General features: G+C 46.8%; 1 protein-coding gene across 10 annotated transcripts in view; it reads left to right on the top strand.

Annotated features, from left to right (window-relative positions):
* Positions 1 to 18,506, top strand: part of LOC147605798 (uncharacterized) — a 283,773-nt gene that overhangs the window by 207,377 nt on the left and 57,890 nt on the right. For all 10 annotated transcript variants that reach the window (XM_086792669.1, XM_086792672.1, XM_086792671.1 and 7 more), the window contains 2 exons: positions 5,893 to 5,961; positions 6,216 to 6,281. In XM_086792669.1, the coding sequence (XP_086648795.1) occupies positions 5,893 to 5,961; positions 6,216 to 6,281 (135 nt within the window). The remainder of the gene's footprint in view (positions 1 to 5,892; positions 5,962 to 6,215; positions 6,282 to 18,506) is intronic.

Raw genomic sequence — 18,506 nt, 5'->3', positions numbered from 1 at the left:
GGTTATGATTGAAAGTCATGCTCCACCATATGCAGGTCATAGAGGTATTGACGCCACAGTAAAAGCAGTTGAGACTTTCTTTTATTGGCCGACCTTGAGAAGAGATGTTGACACTTTTGTTAGGCAATGCATCGTATGTCAGAAGGTGAAGTTTGACCATCAAAAGACACCACGGTTACTTCAGCCTTTACCTATTCCAGATAGACCATGGGAGAGCATTGCCATGGATTTTATATTTGATCTTCCAAGGACACAAACGGGGAATGATGGCATTTGGGCTATCATATGCAGGTTCAGTAAGCAGGCTCATTTCATTCCCGTGCGTAAGACGATCAAAGTTGATCATATGGTGAAGTTGTTCATGGCGAACATCTTCAAGTATCATGGCTTGCCTTTGTCTATCATCAGTGACCGTGATCCACGGATGACGAGTTTATTCTGGAGAGGATTGTTTGACAACATGGGTACAACTCTCAAGTTTTCATCTTCGTTTCATCCACAAACAGATGGTCAATCGGAAGAGGCTAATTCTACAGTGTTAGATCTTCTTAAGTGTTATGTGTCAGAGCACAAGCAACAATGGGAAAAGTATCTTCCTTTGGTGGAGTTTGCTTATAACAACACCCTCCATACCTCGACGCGCAAGGCGCCTTTTGAGATTGTGGACGGAGGGAAGAAGGTACCACCTATTTTGCACACAAAGGATAAGATCTTTGAGGCTGATCAGTATGTGGAGAACATGGATGAAGCTTATCAAAGAGTTAAGTTGGCACTCCAGAAAACTCAGCAAAAGCAAAAGAAAGCAGCAGATCGTCACAGACGTGCATTAGAGTTTGCATTGGGTGATTGGGTTCTTTTGCGATTTGAGAAAGCTAGGCTCAAAAAGATGAAGGGTAAAGACCACTTATTCCCTAAATTGAGCATGCGCTATTATGGACCTTTTCAGGTATTGGAAAAGGTTGGTGAGGTGGCCTATCGCTTGAAGCTACCAGATCACTGGAGGATTCACAATGCATTTCATGTGAGTCTACTTAGACCTTTCGATGGGGATGTGCCTGAGGATGTATCAGATGAGGCTCAGCCGGAAGTTGAGGAACTTGATGAGGTTCTTATTCCAGAGCAGATACTGGCACATAAGGAAAGAAAGGTACGAGGTAAAGTTTCCCGTCGCTATCTTGTGAAGTTCAAGAACTATTCACCGATGGATGCGAAGTGGATGGAGGAAGGTGACTTAACAGATTCACCTCAGGTTTTGCAGCTTTATCTCGATGCCTTTGAGTTGGAGCCGACTCTTGTTACGGCTCATTCAGGTTCAGCAGAGCATGAGTCTGGAGCACTGCCTGATGCTCAAGAGGGGGTAGCACCTCCACTCCTTTGATACAGACAGGCTCAAATGACATCTAGAGGTCGCTTGGTGCAGCTTTTGTCTCACCCGAAGGTACTGATGGCTGACAATACATCTGATTATGGGACTTCTATGATATATATGTACTACTCACATTGGATGTTGTGGTTGTGTATGGTTCACAGTGGTATACAACTTGGACTACTACTACACCATTGGTTTGCAGTGAATGTTGTTACATATGCATGGCTTAGAGAGATTGGGACGCTGATCTTGCCATATTGTACATTTCACTTTGGATATTTTGCTATATCACCAGATTGTAATCGAGGACGCTTGCCATATTGTACATTTCACCTTGGATATTTTGCTGTATCACCAGATTGCAATCGAGGATGCTTGCCATATTTCAAGAGGGGGGTATGTCATGACCCTGTGAAAGTGGAACAGCATAAGTGTCAGCATGGTGGTTGGTGAGCAAGATGCATACTTGGGAGTCCAGACAAAAGAAATATGTGTGGACGGCCCCAAGTATGAATGGGGACCAAGGTTTTTAACTTTCTAAGGTTAGGCCCTTAGAAAGTTTGATAGACTTTAAAAGGGGCCACTAGGATAATATTGGAGGGGGCTACTCTACTTTTAGAGTACACGCCTCCCTCTCCACCTTCTCTCTCTTGCTTTTTGGAAAAAAGGAGACTAGTCGGCTGGCTGTGTAGAGAGAACAGGTATGGTCTGGCTGCGTGGAGAGGAAGCTGGAGCAAGACGCCGGAAGGAGAACTGTACGGTATAGGTGCTGCAGGCGGGTACTGTACGGACAGATCAGTCCAGTTGCTGTAGGTCATCTGATGCAGATTGGTATAGGCTGGTACGGCTGCTGCAGACTTTCTGACGCAGGCGGCTACAGGTCCACTGACGCATACAGGTACAGGCGGAAACTGTATGGACAGTCCTGTCCAGCAGGTACAGGCGGGTGCATCTCTCCAGTTTTACTTTCCTTGACTGGCTTTGTTGTACTCAGTTAAACTATCCATTGAATTTGAATAAAGAAATACCGAAAGGGGCGCCAAGCTTTGGGGCCACCAGGTGTCGTTTTCCTTTTTGTTCTGGGGCATTCTAGCTCCTGTTCATTTGTTATTTATCTGGACTACAATTGGAAAGGTGACTGCTAGTCTATTGCACTTTGGTTTCTACCAGAGGCCGGTTTCATCCAGCTTTCCATGAAAAGCATCAAACTTGACGCTCCTCTCCCAGTTTGAAATCCATCTTACCAGTTGATAAAGGCTCCTTTGCCTTCCTTTCCTTTACTTGTCCCAAAGAAGCTGCATCTGAGAGAGAGGACCTAGGGATAGCCTCCTTGTTTCCTCCACGAGAAATAGACCGGATAGCTCTTGATCCTTCCGAAATGGTGACTCCTTTGGCTCGAAGATAAGTTTTGGCGTCTTCAACCCCTTTCGCTTCAGTGGCTCGGTCCTTGATGAAATCTTCAAGATTTGAGCCCTTCTTTGGTCCTGCTCCTTCTTGGCTCTCCAAGCAAGGAATTCTTCGTCTTGGAGAAACTGTCTAAACTGTGACAATCTCGGTACTCTGCCGATGTCATGGCCGTGGTCTCATGAGAAATAGATCGACAGCCTTGGTTGCCAAAGTTTTATATCGGCCTCATAGTTGTTCCCTTCATGAGGCCCTTGGTCTCCCTGTGCTCTCGACATGGCTCTGTCACCCCTTGAAAGTTTCTTCAAGAGAAATCCTGCTCTGATACCATTGTAAGCTCCAGCAAGGCATGCCGTCATAGATTCAACCACGTGTCCAAGAGATAATGATGGAGAGATAATGACAGAAGGAAATTGGGATCTTGCACCGTACACCACACTGAGCAGGGAACAGGCCCCGCCGCCTTTCAGGAATTTATTTAGGAATAATCCACGAGCACGCTAGCCAGGATCAATACCACCAGTGAATACAAAATCAAAAAAATATGTTGGTGTAGAAACCCAAGGAGTCGATACCAAGGCACGAGATCTCTGATGCCGAGCACACCACGGGGATGACCCACAAGTATCTCTCACTGGGCTAGTACCAGATCCAAAATCCAAATCTAGATCCAAATCCAAGTCCAAATCCCAAGTCCAATTCTAAGTCCGAGGTCCGAGTCCGAGTCCGAGTCCGAGTCCGAGTCCGAGTCCGAGTCCGAGTCCGAGTCCGAGTCCGAGTCCGAGTCCGAGTCCGAGTCCGAGTCCGAGTCCGAGTCCGAGTCCGAGTCCGAGTCCGAGTCCGAGTCCGAGTCCGAGTCCGAGTCCGAGTCCGAGTCCGAGTCCGAGTCCGAGTCCGAGTCCGAGTCTCAAAGATGTCCAAGGGAACTCGATACCAAATCTGTAGAAAAATCCTCAAGGAGCTTTTCGAAAAAGCAAACACCCAAGTGGCGGATATGAGTGCCGGACTACCAATTAGGTCCTTCAGGAGAACACTGGCAGCATTAGCGGTGGGCGGCTCAGCACAAGCGGTGATGACCGCAGTACTACACAGGGACGGCGGCAGCAGAACTGAGCGGCGCACAAGGGCGGCAACGGCAGAACTGGGTGGTAGCAGCGGCACTGCATAGGGCAACGGTGGGGGCGCAGACGAGTGGGGGATGGTTGAGCTAGGCGGTGGCCGGCTCTGGGTGGCAGTGGCAGCGAGTAGACAAAGATGATGACGAACATGATGAGCTCCAAAATAATCTCCAGTCTCTTTTTCTATGGATTCAAGAGGAATCCATGCTTCTTTTATACATGAGGGAGGTCCCTTCTTTTTTGCCAAAAGCAGGCCAAGCTTTTCTTTTGTCTTTTTCACTTTTAATAATAAAATATTATTCAACTTTAATCAAAGTTCTTTAGGTGAGCTTTTCTAGCTTAAGGGCCTTGCTTTTTGGCCCTGGAGTTGCTTTTTAAAAAAGTAGCTATTAGCTTTTTGGGCCAGCTCAATCTCCTCTTTCCAATGGTACCCTTGGCTTGTGGTCAACCCAGTTTGACTTTTTTCTTTTTACTACTTTTTGACTAAGACTGGTGCTTTTTCCTGAGCCAAATTCATGATTCCTATTCCTAGGCTTTCATTAACCTGTCCATGTGTCCAGTTATGAGTTCCAATATGTGAAAAAGAGCTTGGAGGGCCAAATAGTTACAAGAGATGCACCAATCCTAGAACTCCAATGAAGAAGTTTCTTCCTAATGCTCATAAGTACTTGTGCAAATTGTTGTGCACGCACCAATGAGGTGGTAGCTCAAGTGGTGAAGTGTTTGTCTTGGGACCGGAAGATCCTGAGTTCAAATCCCCACTAGGTGCTCCCTCGGCAGCAACGCCTACTACGGGTGGAAAAAAGCACCTACAGGCGGTGAAATGCACCTACAAGCGGTGAAAAAAATGGTAACTATGGGAGGATCTTGGGCCTAAGGCCAGTCGCAAATAAATAAATAATTGTTGTGCATGCAATATATCAACCCCAACTTGACACTCTAAATATCTGGCAGTACAACCTCTATTAATCCAAGGAAACCTGAGTTCTACACCTTAATTGACTCTTTGGGAGTCACTAATCCAAAAGCCAACTTGACTTATGCCATTTAATGAGAGCCCTTACGGCCAAGCAAGAGGTTGGGGGTAGGTTGCTTTCCTTAGCCCATTCAACCGTCTCCCAAAAAGAGAGGATTTTATCAAAGATGCTTCTTCCCTCTAAAGGAACCCATTATACATATCATGAATCACATCCTGCAAAACTGGCTGCAACCTCATGCTTATTGCATTGGCAAGTATTTTATAAGCAGTCCCAAGCAATGTGATAGGCCTCCATTGACCAATATTCGTCTTATCACCACCTTTTGGAATAAGGTGAATAAGACCCTCAGTCAGAGAAGAAGACATAATCCCTATGTTCCACATTTCTTGAAGGGCCATAGTGATATCCTCTCCAAAGTCATCCCAAAATGTCACGAAAAAGGTGGGTGAGAGGAGAGGCTATTATCCCCTGGACATTTACCCTGAGGTAATGCATGGAGTGCCTTTCTGAACTCCTCAAAGGAGAAGGGGCATCAAGTTTTCACTCCCATTCATACGGGACCTTATTGGCAGCACAAGATACTGGACTGGTTGAGATTTCCACCTTGTTTGGTTTGAGATCTCCCTCTTGTATATTTTTTCACACTTAAGAGAAGTCTCTCTTCCAAAAATAAAAAATACAAAAATCCGAGAGATCCTTCAAAGACATAGAAATGCTCCACCATGGGAGGTAGATGTAGACAGCTTGTATGAGGTCATAAATGAGGAGACATATTGACTCCTATTGGCCACATAGATGGAGGCAGCTCATGGATGTATTGTAACACTTTTGGTCTCATAGATGCTTTGGGTCTTTTGTAGATTTAACTTTCTTTCTTTCTCTCTCTACACATACACACACATATATATCTTTGTAAAGACGTTCATATAACTTTCTTTATTTCTCTCTCTACAGCACACACATACATATCTTTGTACTATGTTCATTGCTTCATGGAAGCTTTTTCTTGGATGTAATGTAGGAAAAAGTATTGGTTGGAGTTTCAGCACATGGATACCTCTACTTTTGGAGAGTTCCAGAACCTAAAGCGGTAATGATTAAATTCCATAGATCCTTTCAATATTGTTGAGTTAGAGATTCTTTCCATATTGTTGAGTTTGTGCTGAGTCTCAGCTGCCAAATTTCACTTATTGTTGACTTGAGATCTTTGCAAATAAATTCCTCGAACTTGGATGGACGTTGTAGAGAAAAATAAAACAAAAGAGCTAAAGGCGGTGAATATAAGACTTTTGAAAGAATTTTTTTCTCAAAATGTGGTTTAATTTCAAATTCATGATGTTTCAGGTTTATGAAGTTTCACTTGGTCACCTAGCTCAACCAGGTCCTATGTGTACAGATTCAAGAAACCAGGTACCTAAGAGAGTGATGCCTTAATTATGTTGATTTATGCTTCAAGTAGTGTTGTTCTTTTTAAAGAAAATGTCTTTCATGTGAAAACTCGGTGTTGAGTGTCGATTTTTAAAAATCCTAATTGAGCAAATCTCTTTCAGACCCTTGGCAAAGAAAATCCTTTTTTTGTCCCAAAAGATGACTACTATTAAGTATGAAAGGGATATTTTTTTTTTTCTAGAAAGAGACTTCTTTAAGTACGAGAAACGACCCATGGGTTAGCCAACCGCCCAACCACTGAATTGGTGGGATCCGATGAGGAGCGCCTGAGGCAGCCATTGATCTGGAACCCCTTGATCCGACTTCCCAGTGGTCATATGGTTGGATCGCGATCTCATGTGCCGTGGGGCCCGTTGAGCTCCGGCCCAGCCTAGTCCTTAGACGACTGGATATGTTTTCAGCAGCTGTCGCCGCAGAGAGTTGATGACGCAGGACATTGAGGCGGCCATCCCCCGGGAGTGGCGGACTCCAGTGCAGGACCCTCCACCTCCACAGTGGATGGGCGTCTTTACTCGGCATGAGATCCTTCTAGCGGTCTGCGGCTCAGCAGAGAGAGTCGCCCCACTCACCTTCGAGGTGGGAGAGGGAGGCCAGCTTCAGAGGACCCGACTAGATTTAGATGAGTTCCAGGGTTGTATCTTTCAGAGGGTGCGGGTGGTCGACTTTCATCAGAGACAGTGGCATGTAGACCCCTCACCGGCCTCGATAGGGGAGGACTATTCTTGGAGATTATGGGCTTGGGACAGCAGGCCTCTTATTCGCCTTCAGTGGGATCCAGGCGAGTGGCTTTGGCGAGATCCCTATTCGGCCCCTACCAGCCCAGGCACCCCCTTTTTTCAGTACACAGCGAGGCTGGGGCGGCGGATCCAGAGGCACAGGATAGAGGGCACCCCGGCGGCGGCCGAGCATTGGCGGCGACAGGGGCTCTCCCCTGCCTTCCTTAGGGACTTCTGGCAGCGCCTTTGGGACAGCTTCCGGCCCCGGAAGGTGACGCTTTTTCTCTGGCTTACAGCGCATAGAGGACTGGCTGTGGGGGCTTGGCTAGCTTTTGGCAGACACCCAGCGTCCTGCCCTTGGTGCGGCCATGCACAGGAGTCGCAGCGGCACTTCTTATGGGATTGCCCACAGGCACAGCAGGTCTGGCAGCGCGCTCTCGGGATGGTTTTTGCAGGCTCGCCAGGTGAGATGATGGTGGCGTGGGGTGTGGTGGCTTGGGCCACGGACAGCGGCCCGTCCCTTGGATACGAGGACGTCCCTAGCAGTGTGACCATCCAGGTCTCTGACAGGGCGATGGCGGTGGTTCCGACGCCAGACTTCTCTTCGGCAGTCTCCCAGGGGGGGGGGACGGGCACAGATGGGAGATGATCGGCAGCATGACGGCTTGGCACATATGGAGAGCCCGATGCAGGGAGGCCATAGACCGCCAGGCGATTCCACCGGCGGAGGTCATACAGGCTCTCTGGGTGGACATCATTCACACCTTGTGGGGGAAACTTCAGGCGACTCGGTTCGCATGAGAGATCGCCGCAAGGCATTCCTCCGCACTTGGCAGCTTGGCCCTTTCCTCACCGCGAGGGGCGAGGATGTCACTTGGCACTACAGGCCTCCAGTTTGGCTCTTCTCACCTCCCGCATGTACTACTAGGTAGGCCCCCCCCAGAGAGCGGCCAGCCACCACGGGGGTGGAGCTCCGGTGTTCACTGTATATATTATCCCTCCTTGTGAGGTGAGCTTTGTAGCCTTATGGCATCTTCTCATTAACTAATAGAAGGATCGTTTTTCCAAAAAAAAAAAAAAAGTGTGAATGGATGGATGCCACCAATCCGATGAAAAGTTTGCCTTTCTATAGCTACACTATGAGGGATGCCAAGCAGCTTGTCTTGGGACAGATTCAGAGAGTTCCTACCCTTAGACCTCATTGGGAGTCCTATGGTATTACCTATGACATTCAGAAGAGTTTGTGGCAGAGGCTATGGCACTCTTATAGGAAGGCACAAATCTCCTCATTCTTTTGGATTTCACTATATGGCGGACTGGCCACCAACCAATGGAGATCGGTTGTTGGTGTTAGACCAACTTGTGCAGGAGCTTCACAAACAGTTTATCACTGCCTATGGAAATGCAAGGAAGCACAGAGGATTTGGACCGTGATAGGACACCTATTTGGCAGGATTAGTAAGGATGCCTACATATCTTTTGGTGCTATCATTTGGTTGACTCAGTCAGGTCCCCCAACTTAGGTATGAGGGGGGCGACAGGAGTCACATCATTTTTTTTTTCAGAAAGGAGACTCCTATTAAGTATGAAAAAATTTTACAAAATGGAGATTTCACACCAAGTAAGGTGGAGATCTCAACCAATCAGGAGCCTTGTGCTGCCAATAGGGTCCCGAATGAGAGGACGTGAAAAAGATACCAATGTCCCACTCTCTCATAAACTGGATGCGCTTCCTCTCCTCCGCAGCCCTCGAAGATCCCTGGATTCTGGCGCAGGTAGCCATGATGGTGTGAATAATATCACTCCAAATCCTGCAAAGACACTGAGAAACAAGAACGGGAGTACCCTCAATGGCCTCGGTGCATCTAGCCTTCCAGATATTCCACGCTGAGATACTAGCAATAATCTCCCAAGAGCTGTCTAAACTCTGTGCCCGAGGGACAAAGTGTGAAAGTGGCAAATCCTGAAGACAACAATGCCGAGCAACTCCTTGCCTAACCATAATGGCCAAGCTCCTGTCAGTCCCCTCGAATCTCAGCTGAGGCCCAGACTGTGTCAACCAAATGATAGAACCAAAAGAAATGATAGCATCCCTCTTAATTCTACCAAAGAGGTGTGCAATCGTAGACCAAACCCTCTGTGCTTCCCTGCATTCCCATAAACAATGGTAAACTGACTCCGAAACTTCTGCACATCTAGGGCATGCTAGGCAAGCACCAGTAACAGACCTCCACTGATTGGTGGCCAGACCACCAGTAACAGACCTCCACTGATTGGTGGCCAGACCACCATGAAGAGAAACCCAGATAAAGGAGGAAATCTGTGGCTTGCTATAAGAATGCCACAATCTCTACCAAAAAACCCTCTGAATGTCAGTCGAAAGGCCGTAAGATTCCTAATGGGGTCTAAGAGTAGGGACACTCTGAATGTGTCCCAAGATAAGATGTCTGGCATTTCGCACCTTATAACTGAAAAAAGGCATGCTTTTCAAAGGGTTACAAGCATCCTTCCACTCCCACTCACCGGGGTCCCAATGCAAATGTCTGATAGGGCAGCCACCATACAACCAAAGGCTAACACTCTCTGTGATCATCCCTGGGGGGGGGGAGGGGGGGGTCAACAAAAACGTACTTCCCTAACCTGCCAACAACTCTGACTGGACGAATCTGGGGGCCCTCAATAAGGTCGTGCACGTCACATCTCTCCAGCTGCCATCCATCCTGTACAGAAAAAAAAGACAGGTACATCATCCTCCCTAGGCAAGGGGAGACCCATAACCTGAAGACGAACACCTATCCCAGAAAAAACCCCAAACCAAGAATGATGACGGCCTTCCAAGAAAGATCCAGTAATCCAGTGGTTAGGAATGGTTGCATCAATCTGTGCAATCCTCCAGCTAGAGCCTCTCAAATGCTGCGTGAAATCCAATCTCTGTACCTCAGTGAGGCTCTGAAACCTCTTCCAAGCCAGCACTGTGGGGCATAGGGTCTCCCAGCCAACCCAAGAAATATGCATAGCTGCCCCAAGAGGCCTACCACGCACATCTAAGATCAAATCATTCCACAGAATGGGCTGCCGATTAACTTCCTCCGTTGAATGTGGGGGGATGTGTACCAAAAAACTCCTCAGGCAGTCCCAGGCCGGTAGGAGGGACCTAACCAAGGGGGATGAAGGGGAGCGGTGAACTGCATCTCCGAAAAAATAAAGCGTGAGCTAAGAGTCCAGTCCCCTCCGCAAACAGGGACACACTTCGTGATCTGCTACATGAGAAAGTCCTTCCACGGCTCAGTGCCTTGAAGAAAGCCCCTAACAACCAGCTTACAAAGCAAAGCCTTACATTGCACCTCAAGGTCAATGATATTCAATCCCCCTTCCTGCTTAGGCCTGATAATGGTTTCCCAAGCAACTCTAGCCCTGGTGTGTGCATTTCCATCAAGCCCTGACCAAAGAAAGTTCCGAATAAGGCGACGAAGCTGGCCAATGCAGCCCTCATGAAAAATCCAGCACGAAGCGATAAAGCAAGTCGTGGCTAGCAAAACTTGGTTAACCACCAAAGCTCTAGAGGCCAAGTCGAGCTTCCTCCTACTCTATTGATGAAGTTTGCTTTTAATGCTTAAGAGCACTGGAGCAAACTATTGTGCAGGGGAGATGTCAACGCCCACCTGACAACCAAGGTATCTGGCAGAGCATCCTCTCTCAATCCAAGTAAAGCCAACATCTGTACCCCAATCTGCAAGAAGAGAAACACTGATCCAAAAACCAACTGACTTATGCCAATTGATAGTAGCTCCTGCTGCCAAACAAAAGGCCTCCAAGGCTGTCCGGAAAGCACATAAACAAGAATGTGAAGCCTCAAGGAACAACGTTGTATCATCTGCTAACTTAGAGTCCAAAAACTCTTCCTCCGTACATAAAGGCAACCTGAGACCCACAACACCAGGGGCAGCCCGAAGAAACCTGCTCATAGCCTCAGCTACAATGAGGTACAGTAAAGGGGCGAGGGGGCAGCCCTGCCTCACTGAACGGGAAATCTGAAAACGCTAGCCTCCCTGTATAGGCAAGACACCCCTCTGATCCAGTTTTGGGAAAACCCCATGTGTGCCATAGTGCCCTCCAAAAAATCCCAATCCACTCTGTCATAAGCTTTTTCAAAATCAAGCAAAAGAATGGCAAGAGGCTGCTGACTAGACTTTGCCCACTTGATAGCTTCCTAGAAAGAAAAGATGTTATCAAATATACTCCTTCCTTGGAGGAACCCATTCTGGGTATCATGGATAGTCCTTTGGAGAATCGGCTGCAACCTTATACTCAAGGCTTTAGCTAAGATTTTATATGCAGATCCAAGGGTGATGGGCCTCCATTGCTTGATGTCAGTCTTGTCCCCACTCTTGGGGATAAGGTGAATCAGCCCCTCCATGAGGTATGGAGGCATCATACCCGACAACCACATTTCCTGAAGGGCAACAGTGATAGCATCTCCAATATGATCCCAAAAAAGAATAAAGAAGGCGGGAGAAAGCCTATCATCCCCCCCTGGGCATGAACCATTGGAAAGAGCATGCAATGCGTGAAGGAATTCATCCTTCGAGAAAAGGGCATCCAGAGAAGAACACATAGCATCTGTAATGAGCCTGGGCATGCACTCCCAAACTTTCTGCCGTGCCACATCTCTCTGAGGAGAGGGCACCTCTACAGCCAACAAAGACCGATAAAAATCTGAAGCAATACCCCTCACCTTATCAGGCTCAATCTGAACCTCACCCTGTGAATCGTGCATGTACCTCACAGAATCCCTGCAATGGGAAGGCCTATGTGCTGAGAAAAACTCTTTGTTGCATCTGCCACCCATCTTGGTGTGAAATCTCCATTTTGTAAAATTTGCATTGGGACCCCGGTGTGAGTGGGTGTGAAATCTCCTTTCTTGGTGTGAAATCTCCACCTTTCTTGGTGTGAAATCTCCATTTTGTAAAATTTTTTCATACTTAATAGAAGTCTCCTTTCTGGGGGGAAAAAAAAAAATCCAGCATGAAGCGATAAACCAAGTCGTGGCTAGCAAAACTTGGTTAACCACCAAAGCTCTAGAGGCCAAGTCGAGCTTCCTCCTACTCCAGTGATGAAGTTTGCTTTTAATGCTTAAGAGCACTCGAGCAAACTGTTGTGCAGGGGAGATGTCAACGCCCACCTGACAACCAAGGTATCTGGCAGAGCATCCTCTCTCAATCCAAGTAAAACCAACATGTGCACCCCAATCTGCAAGAGGAGAATCACTGATCCAAAAACCAACTAACTTATGCCAATTGATAGTAGCTCCTGCTGCCAAACAAAAGGCCTCCAAGGCTGTCCGGAAAGAACATAAACAAGCATGTGAAGCCTCAAGGAACAATGCCGTATCATCTGCTAACTTAGAGTCCAAAAACTCTTCCTCCGTGCATAAAGGCAGCCTGAGACCCACAACACCAGGGGCAGCCCGAAGAAACCTGCTCATAGCCTCAGCTACAATGAGGTATAGTAAAGGGGCGAGGGGACAGCCCCTTTACTATACCTGCTCATAGCCTCAGCTACAATGAGGTATAGTAAAGGGGCGAGGGGACAGCCCTGCCTCACTGAACGGGAAATCTAAAAACGCTCACCGCGCCCCCCACAGGCTAAAACAATGCTATGAGCCTCCCTGTATAGGCAAGACACCCCTCTGATCCAGTTTTGGGAAAACCTGTGTGCCATAGTGCCCTCTAAAAAATCCCAATCCACTATGTCATAAGCTTTTTCAAAATCAAGCAAAAGAATGGCAAGAGGCTACTGACTAGACTTTGCCCACTCGACAGCTTCCCAGAAAGAAAAAACGTTATCAAATATAATCCTTCCTTGGAGGAACCCATTCTGTGTATCATGGATAGTCCTTTGGAGAATCGGCTGCAACCTTATACTCAAGTCTTTAGCTAAGATTTTACATGCAGATCCAAGGAGGGTGATGGGCCTCCAATGCTTGATGTCACTCTTGTCCCCACTCTTGGGGATAAGGTGAATCAGCCCCTCCGTGAGGTATGGAGGCATCATACCCGACAACCACATTTCCTGAAGGGAAACAGTGATAGCATCTCCAATATGATCCCAAAAAAGAATAAAGAAGGCGGGAGAAAGACCATCATCCCCTGGGCATGAACCACTGGAAAGAGCATGCAGTGCATGAAGGAATTCATCCTTCGAGAAAGGGGCATCCATGGAAGAACACATAGCATCTGTAATGAGCCTGGGCATGCACTCCCAAACTTTATGCCATGCCACATCTCTTTGAGGAGAGGGCACCTCTGCAGTCAACAAAGACCAATAAAATTCTGAAGCAATACCCCTTACCTTATCAGGCTCAATCTGAACCTCACCCTGTGAATCCTGCAAGTACCTCACAGAATCCCTGCTATGGGAAGGCCTGTCTGCTGAAAAAAACTCTTTGTTGCATCTGCCACCCATCTGAGTCCAAAAGGTCTCGTTCGCATGAAAGGCGAACTCAGCCCTCCTGTCCATGGCTAACTGCAGCTCTACTCTAACTGTGCTCAAGAGGTCTGTAATCCAAGTCGCATGTGGATGCTTTTCATGTTCCCTCTGAAGAGCAGGAATCCTACGCCTAATAGCTCTCTCCTTGTCCAGAGCCGCCTCCTTCTTAGACAAGGCAGTGCTATGATAATGATGGCTGGTCCTCTGAAGAGCTAGCGCAATATTATGACGAGGATCAGGACCGTCACAAGATCTCCATATCTCTCTGATCTCAAGGGAAATGTCAGCATCAAGATAAAGAGAGTCAGGGATACGGACACAAGGAGAGGCCGAGCGAGCCCGAGGCTCCCTGAGACACAAAACGATGGGGCAATGATCGGATTTGGTGGTGCCAGGCATAATAGCAATGGTGCCTCCTCTATCCAAGGACCAATCATCCACATAAAACCTGTCCAGATGTGCAAAGATGCTCTCATCCCCGCTCCTACGGTTATGCCAAGAGAAAGATAAGGAATTTGGCCTTCTATGGAAATCATCCTCAATCCAGCAATCCCTGCCAAAAAAGGAAGAGTGGCATCATTTTGATTAGGCAAGGAGTTTCTTAGCAGGGTTACCTTCATGATTTGCCAGATTCAGGATACACCCCGCTGGCACAGAGATTGGACAGTGCATGGGAGATTATTGCTAGTATTACAGCCTGGCACATCTGGAAGGCTAGATGCACTGAGGCCATAGAGGGCACTATTGTCTTGGATACACAGTGCCTTTACAGGATCTGGAGTGATATTATCCATACCCTTATGGCAACCTGGGCTAGAATCCAAGGATCTTTGAGGGCCGCGAAGAGAAAGCGTGGCCAGTTTATGAGAGTGGGATCATGGTCTATTCTTCATTCGTATGGGACCTTGTTTGCAACACAAGACATCCAATTGGTTGAGATCTCCACCTAGTTTGGTTTGAAATCTCCCTTTTGTATATTTTTTCATACTTAATAGAAGTCTCTTCTCCGGAAAAAAAAAAAAAAAAAAAGTAAAACCAAAATCATAAGGATGTAGCCAGGACCAAATGTCCTATTTAAGTACTAGAGACATAAAAGAGTCTCAAACCCGCCTTTCGAATTATCCATTATAGAGTGAGGCAAATCAGCTTGATCAGCAGAAGAGCAGATATTAAAATCCCCCATTAGAAAACCTGGTTGTCCTAACCTCAAACATTGTTGCAAATCCTACCAAAGAGAACAACGAGCCCCTACTGTATGGGGAGCATACACACCAACCAACCAAAGAAGTTGTTCTTTGTAAGTGATCTCCACAACCATATACATCTTGATACACAACAAAAGGCTGAAAACAATCATGGACGATCATCATCACCCTTAACTAGGTGGAAGGGTGTCCATTGAAGAAAACATGAAAACCGCTATGTATAAAGCCACCACCCACCTGACTATGTTGTTTGTGCTCAACCGCACAAAGAACATCCCATTGATTAGACAACAATGTTTGCCACAAGACATACTTCTTCTTACAGGTGGAAATCCCATGCACATTCCAATGAACCAGCTTCATAAAGACAAGAAACAAAGTCAATGAGAGTGAGGTTGCGGCCTGCCCTGCCTTTCATTAGCAGCCAACGTTGCACGTACATCACCCATATAGCCACCCAAAACTGCAAAAGCATTTTGCAAAACCCCAGTTGATGGTTGACCAGATGAAGAGGTCTGATTCCATTGTTTACCTCTTTCACTCGTATACCTTCTATCCCAAGGGGTGACAACACGGCCTTGTCTATCAAAAGCCATAGGAGAAGAAGGCTCCTTAGCCCTAGTAGATCGAGGGCGCAAATTATTCCATAGGAAGAGAGCCACGTCCCTGGACAGAAGGCTGACGGTCCCAAGAATGAGCACCACCCTAACGTGAAGTAGCCCAGCGACCATAAGTAATAGGAGGATTATGCAAATTCCAGAGTTCCCCTTGGCCGGATGATTGATCCATCTTTTTGCCTTTACAACTAACCACATCTTTCCAAGGAGCCTCCTCCTGAACTACTTGTTTTCTTCTATCTTCAACTTGGTGTACATCAACATGTTGTACATGAGAAGTATTGCTTGTGTCCTCCACAACCATGTAAGAAGCCTCCTTACCCACCTGAGACTCCACCTCAAGAGGAACCCTCTGATCTTTGTCATTGGGCTTGCACTCAGCCATGAAATGCCCCAATTGACCACATTGAAAACAGTGTCCAACAAAAGCTCCCCAACGGAGCTTGAAATGCATACACCTCATTCTTGGTGACTTAAGGTGCAACCATGGAGGACGGGGATGAGCGGTATTCCATAACATACATAATCTATTCCGATTGTTGGACCTAGAACAGGGCGGAACCAAGACTTTTCCCAAAGATTGCATTGCCTCATGCACCAGAGGCGAATACATAGCAGGTCAATTCTCCACCTCCACCCAAATGGGACATCCCTGCTTAAGAATTTCCTGAAACTCAGCCAAGGGTCTCCATGGGATAGCATGCACCAACTGGCTCAGGCGTTTTAAACATAATTTCAAAAAAACCCCTAGGTCCATCAAAAATTTCATTTGCCACATCTGATTGCAGAAGGGAAGTCAACCATTGACAGATCATATGCATTGGTGGCAAGCGCCCTATGAAAAAGAAAATTGCAGCCTTCTCATGGAAGGCTGCCAGGACCTGCAAAACACGGGGCGTGTCCATTGACACTTCCAAAACATCCTCCTCAGGGATATCTACTGCCTTTGATTCTTATGTTCCACATATTCCTGAAGAAGGGATATTGAAAAATCCAACAAGAGATCCTAATCCACCTATGCATCATTACAAACATTGTTCGACCCATCGCCCAACAAGGGCATATTTGTCTCCAGGGTTGCTGCCACAACCATAGCCGCATCTTTATTGTCACCGCCAGAACATTCAGGCCTCTTAGAAAGGCCTAGCTCACGAAGTTCATCCTCTGTCTCGCCTTTGTCAATGTCAGGACCCAAAGCAGCCCACTGTCTTGGTAATGAAACCTTCATTGAGAGTCGACATCTCTCCCACTTTCTCCTCTCTCCCTCTCTCTCTCTTTGTGCTGAAAGCCTAAAACAGCATAATAATGATGTAAAAAACCCTAAAACAGAAGCCCAAAACCCTAAAACAGCAGTTCGAAACCCTAAAACAGCAGCCCAAAACCCTAAAACAGCAATTCGAAACCCTTAAAATAGAAACCCAAAACCCTAAAACAGCAGTTCAAAACCCTAAAACAACAGCTCAAAACCCTAAACAGCAGTTTGAAAACCTAAAACAGCAATAAGAAAGCAATTCGAAACCCTGAAACAGCAGAAAACAGCAATTCAAAACCCTAAAACAGCAGCATACAGCAATTTGAAACCCTAAAACGGCTCTCTCTCTATCAGGAGCATCACACATACCTCGAGCTCTCTAGCTCTCTCTTTTTTTATTGTAATGGTTGGTTGAGCAGATTACAAAAATGTAATACAAAGCGAAGGTCGCATGACCAGCTATACAAACACGTACATAGAGGCCGTGAGACCGCACACACTAAAAGGCCACATGAGGCATGCCCACCGTATGAAGAGCATGTAACCAGGGGTCCGCTTGCACCCTGGTGATAACATGTGCATCGATCAAAGAAGAAACTTGCCAAAGCAATAGACCACGAACACGCTGGACATGACCTCTCACCCCTGATTGTGAATCAAAGATGAAAGCATTTCGCATGAGCCAATTATGCCAAAGACCCAACCATCAAAAGAAAACAAAGAAGACCTCATGTTGCTGGTTGTTCCCCCTGGCTGATCATGTCCAAGTACCCACTGCCTAGGTGACAAAGTGTGTCAAGTCACCATTTGCCACACTGAAGAGATGAACTCCCGTATCTGGCGAGCCACCGGGCAAGAGATAAACCTATGCCGACTAGATTCTGGACAAGTCTGGCAGAAGAAACAGTTGCCATTCAAAAGTCTCCCACGCCGAAGGGCAGTGGCCAAAGGCAGGCCCCCAACCATGACTCACCAAATAAACACTTTGCCTTGAAAAGGAAGCTTGGAATACAACCACAGAATAGAATGTGCTTCTAGCAAGAGGCCGTTTTCTTAACATTCCATACTTGATTAGCATTTTTTGCAAGCCATCTCTTCTCTTGGACTAAAAGATGATATATAACATTAGCGGAAGCCTTCATCTAGACAGCCCCATGGCGGAGATATTTGATTTGAGGAGAGGGCAGCACTTCAACTGATCAGCATACATGGATCTACTTGATACACATTTCCCAGTATTTTCTACTCAGTATCATCTAGGAGTCTTACATACAGTTCTTATAGCTATAAGATAGTCATTTTATTGTACTTTTCATTTTCTTTGGTTGTTCTCTTTGATGAGACACCAACTTCAGATGTACTCTCAGTTTTGGTCTCATAGGCCATTATGGCCTCTTAGAGACATTAATATATCATTTCATTTCAGTTCTCTCTCTCTCTCCCCTTCCTTATCTTAGTTGCCTTTATGTACGATCTGGAACAACTTTGGTGCCACAACAACACTCTTGCTTCATGGAAACTTCTCGGCATCAGCATTCATCAGATCTCAAGCATGCACTAGCATGCAATGGGCCCGAGGAAGCTATTCTTTCTTCCCTACTCCAGCTATTTTGACCCTGTTGAGGAAGACCGGAACCGTTTCCTGATTACTCTCAGATTCTCAGGTCTTCCTCGCGCATATTGGCCTATGTTAGAGGCCATCGGGTCCTTACCAACATCTTCTGCCCAGGTGGTCACTGCCTCAGCGGATGCTATCCCCAAGGTCATGATTCTTGCCCGTGACATTGAGCTCTTTGAGGACTATGTTTTGCTTCCGGGCCCTTGTGGCCCTTTAAAGCAACGTATGGAGATTTTAGGTAAACCCAATCAGTGCCGGGTTTCTCACCAACAGGGTCACTTTGCTCGAG

The sequence above is a fragment of the Cibotium barometz genome, chromosome 58 (genome assembly GCF_041138505.1).
Source record: "Cibotium barometz isolate CiBa-2024 chromosome 58, ASM4113850v1, whole genome shotgun sequence".
Classification (NCBI taxonomy): Eukaryota; Viridiplantae; Streptophyta; class Polypodiopsida; order Cyatheales; family Cibotiaceae; genus Cibotium; species Cibotium barometz.
The sequence above is the reverse complement of the archived record's forward strand: the minus strand, read 5'-3'. Positions and strand labels throughout refer to the sequence as shown.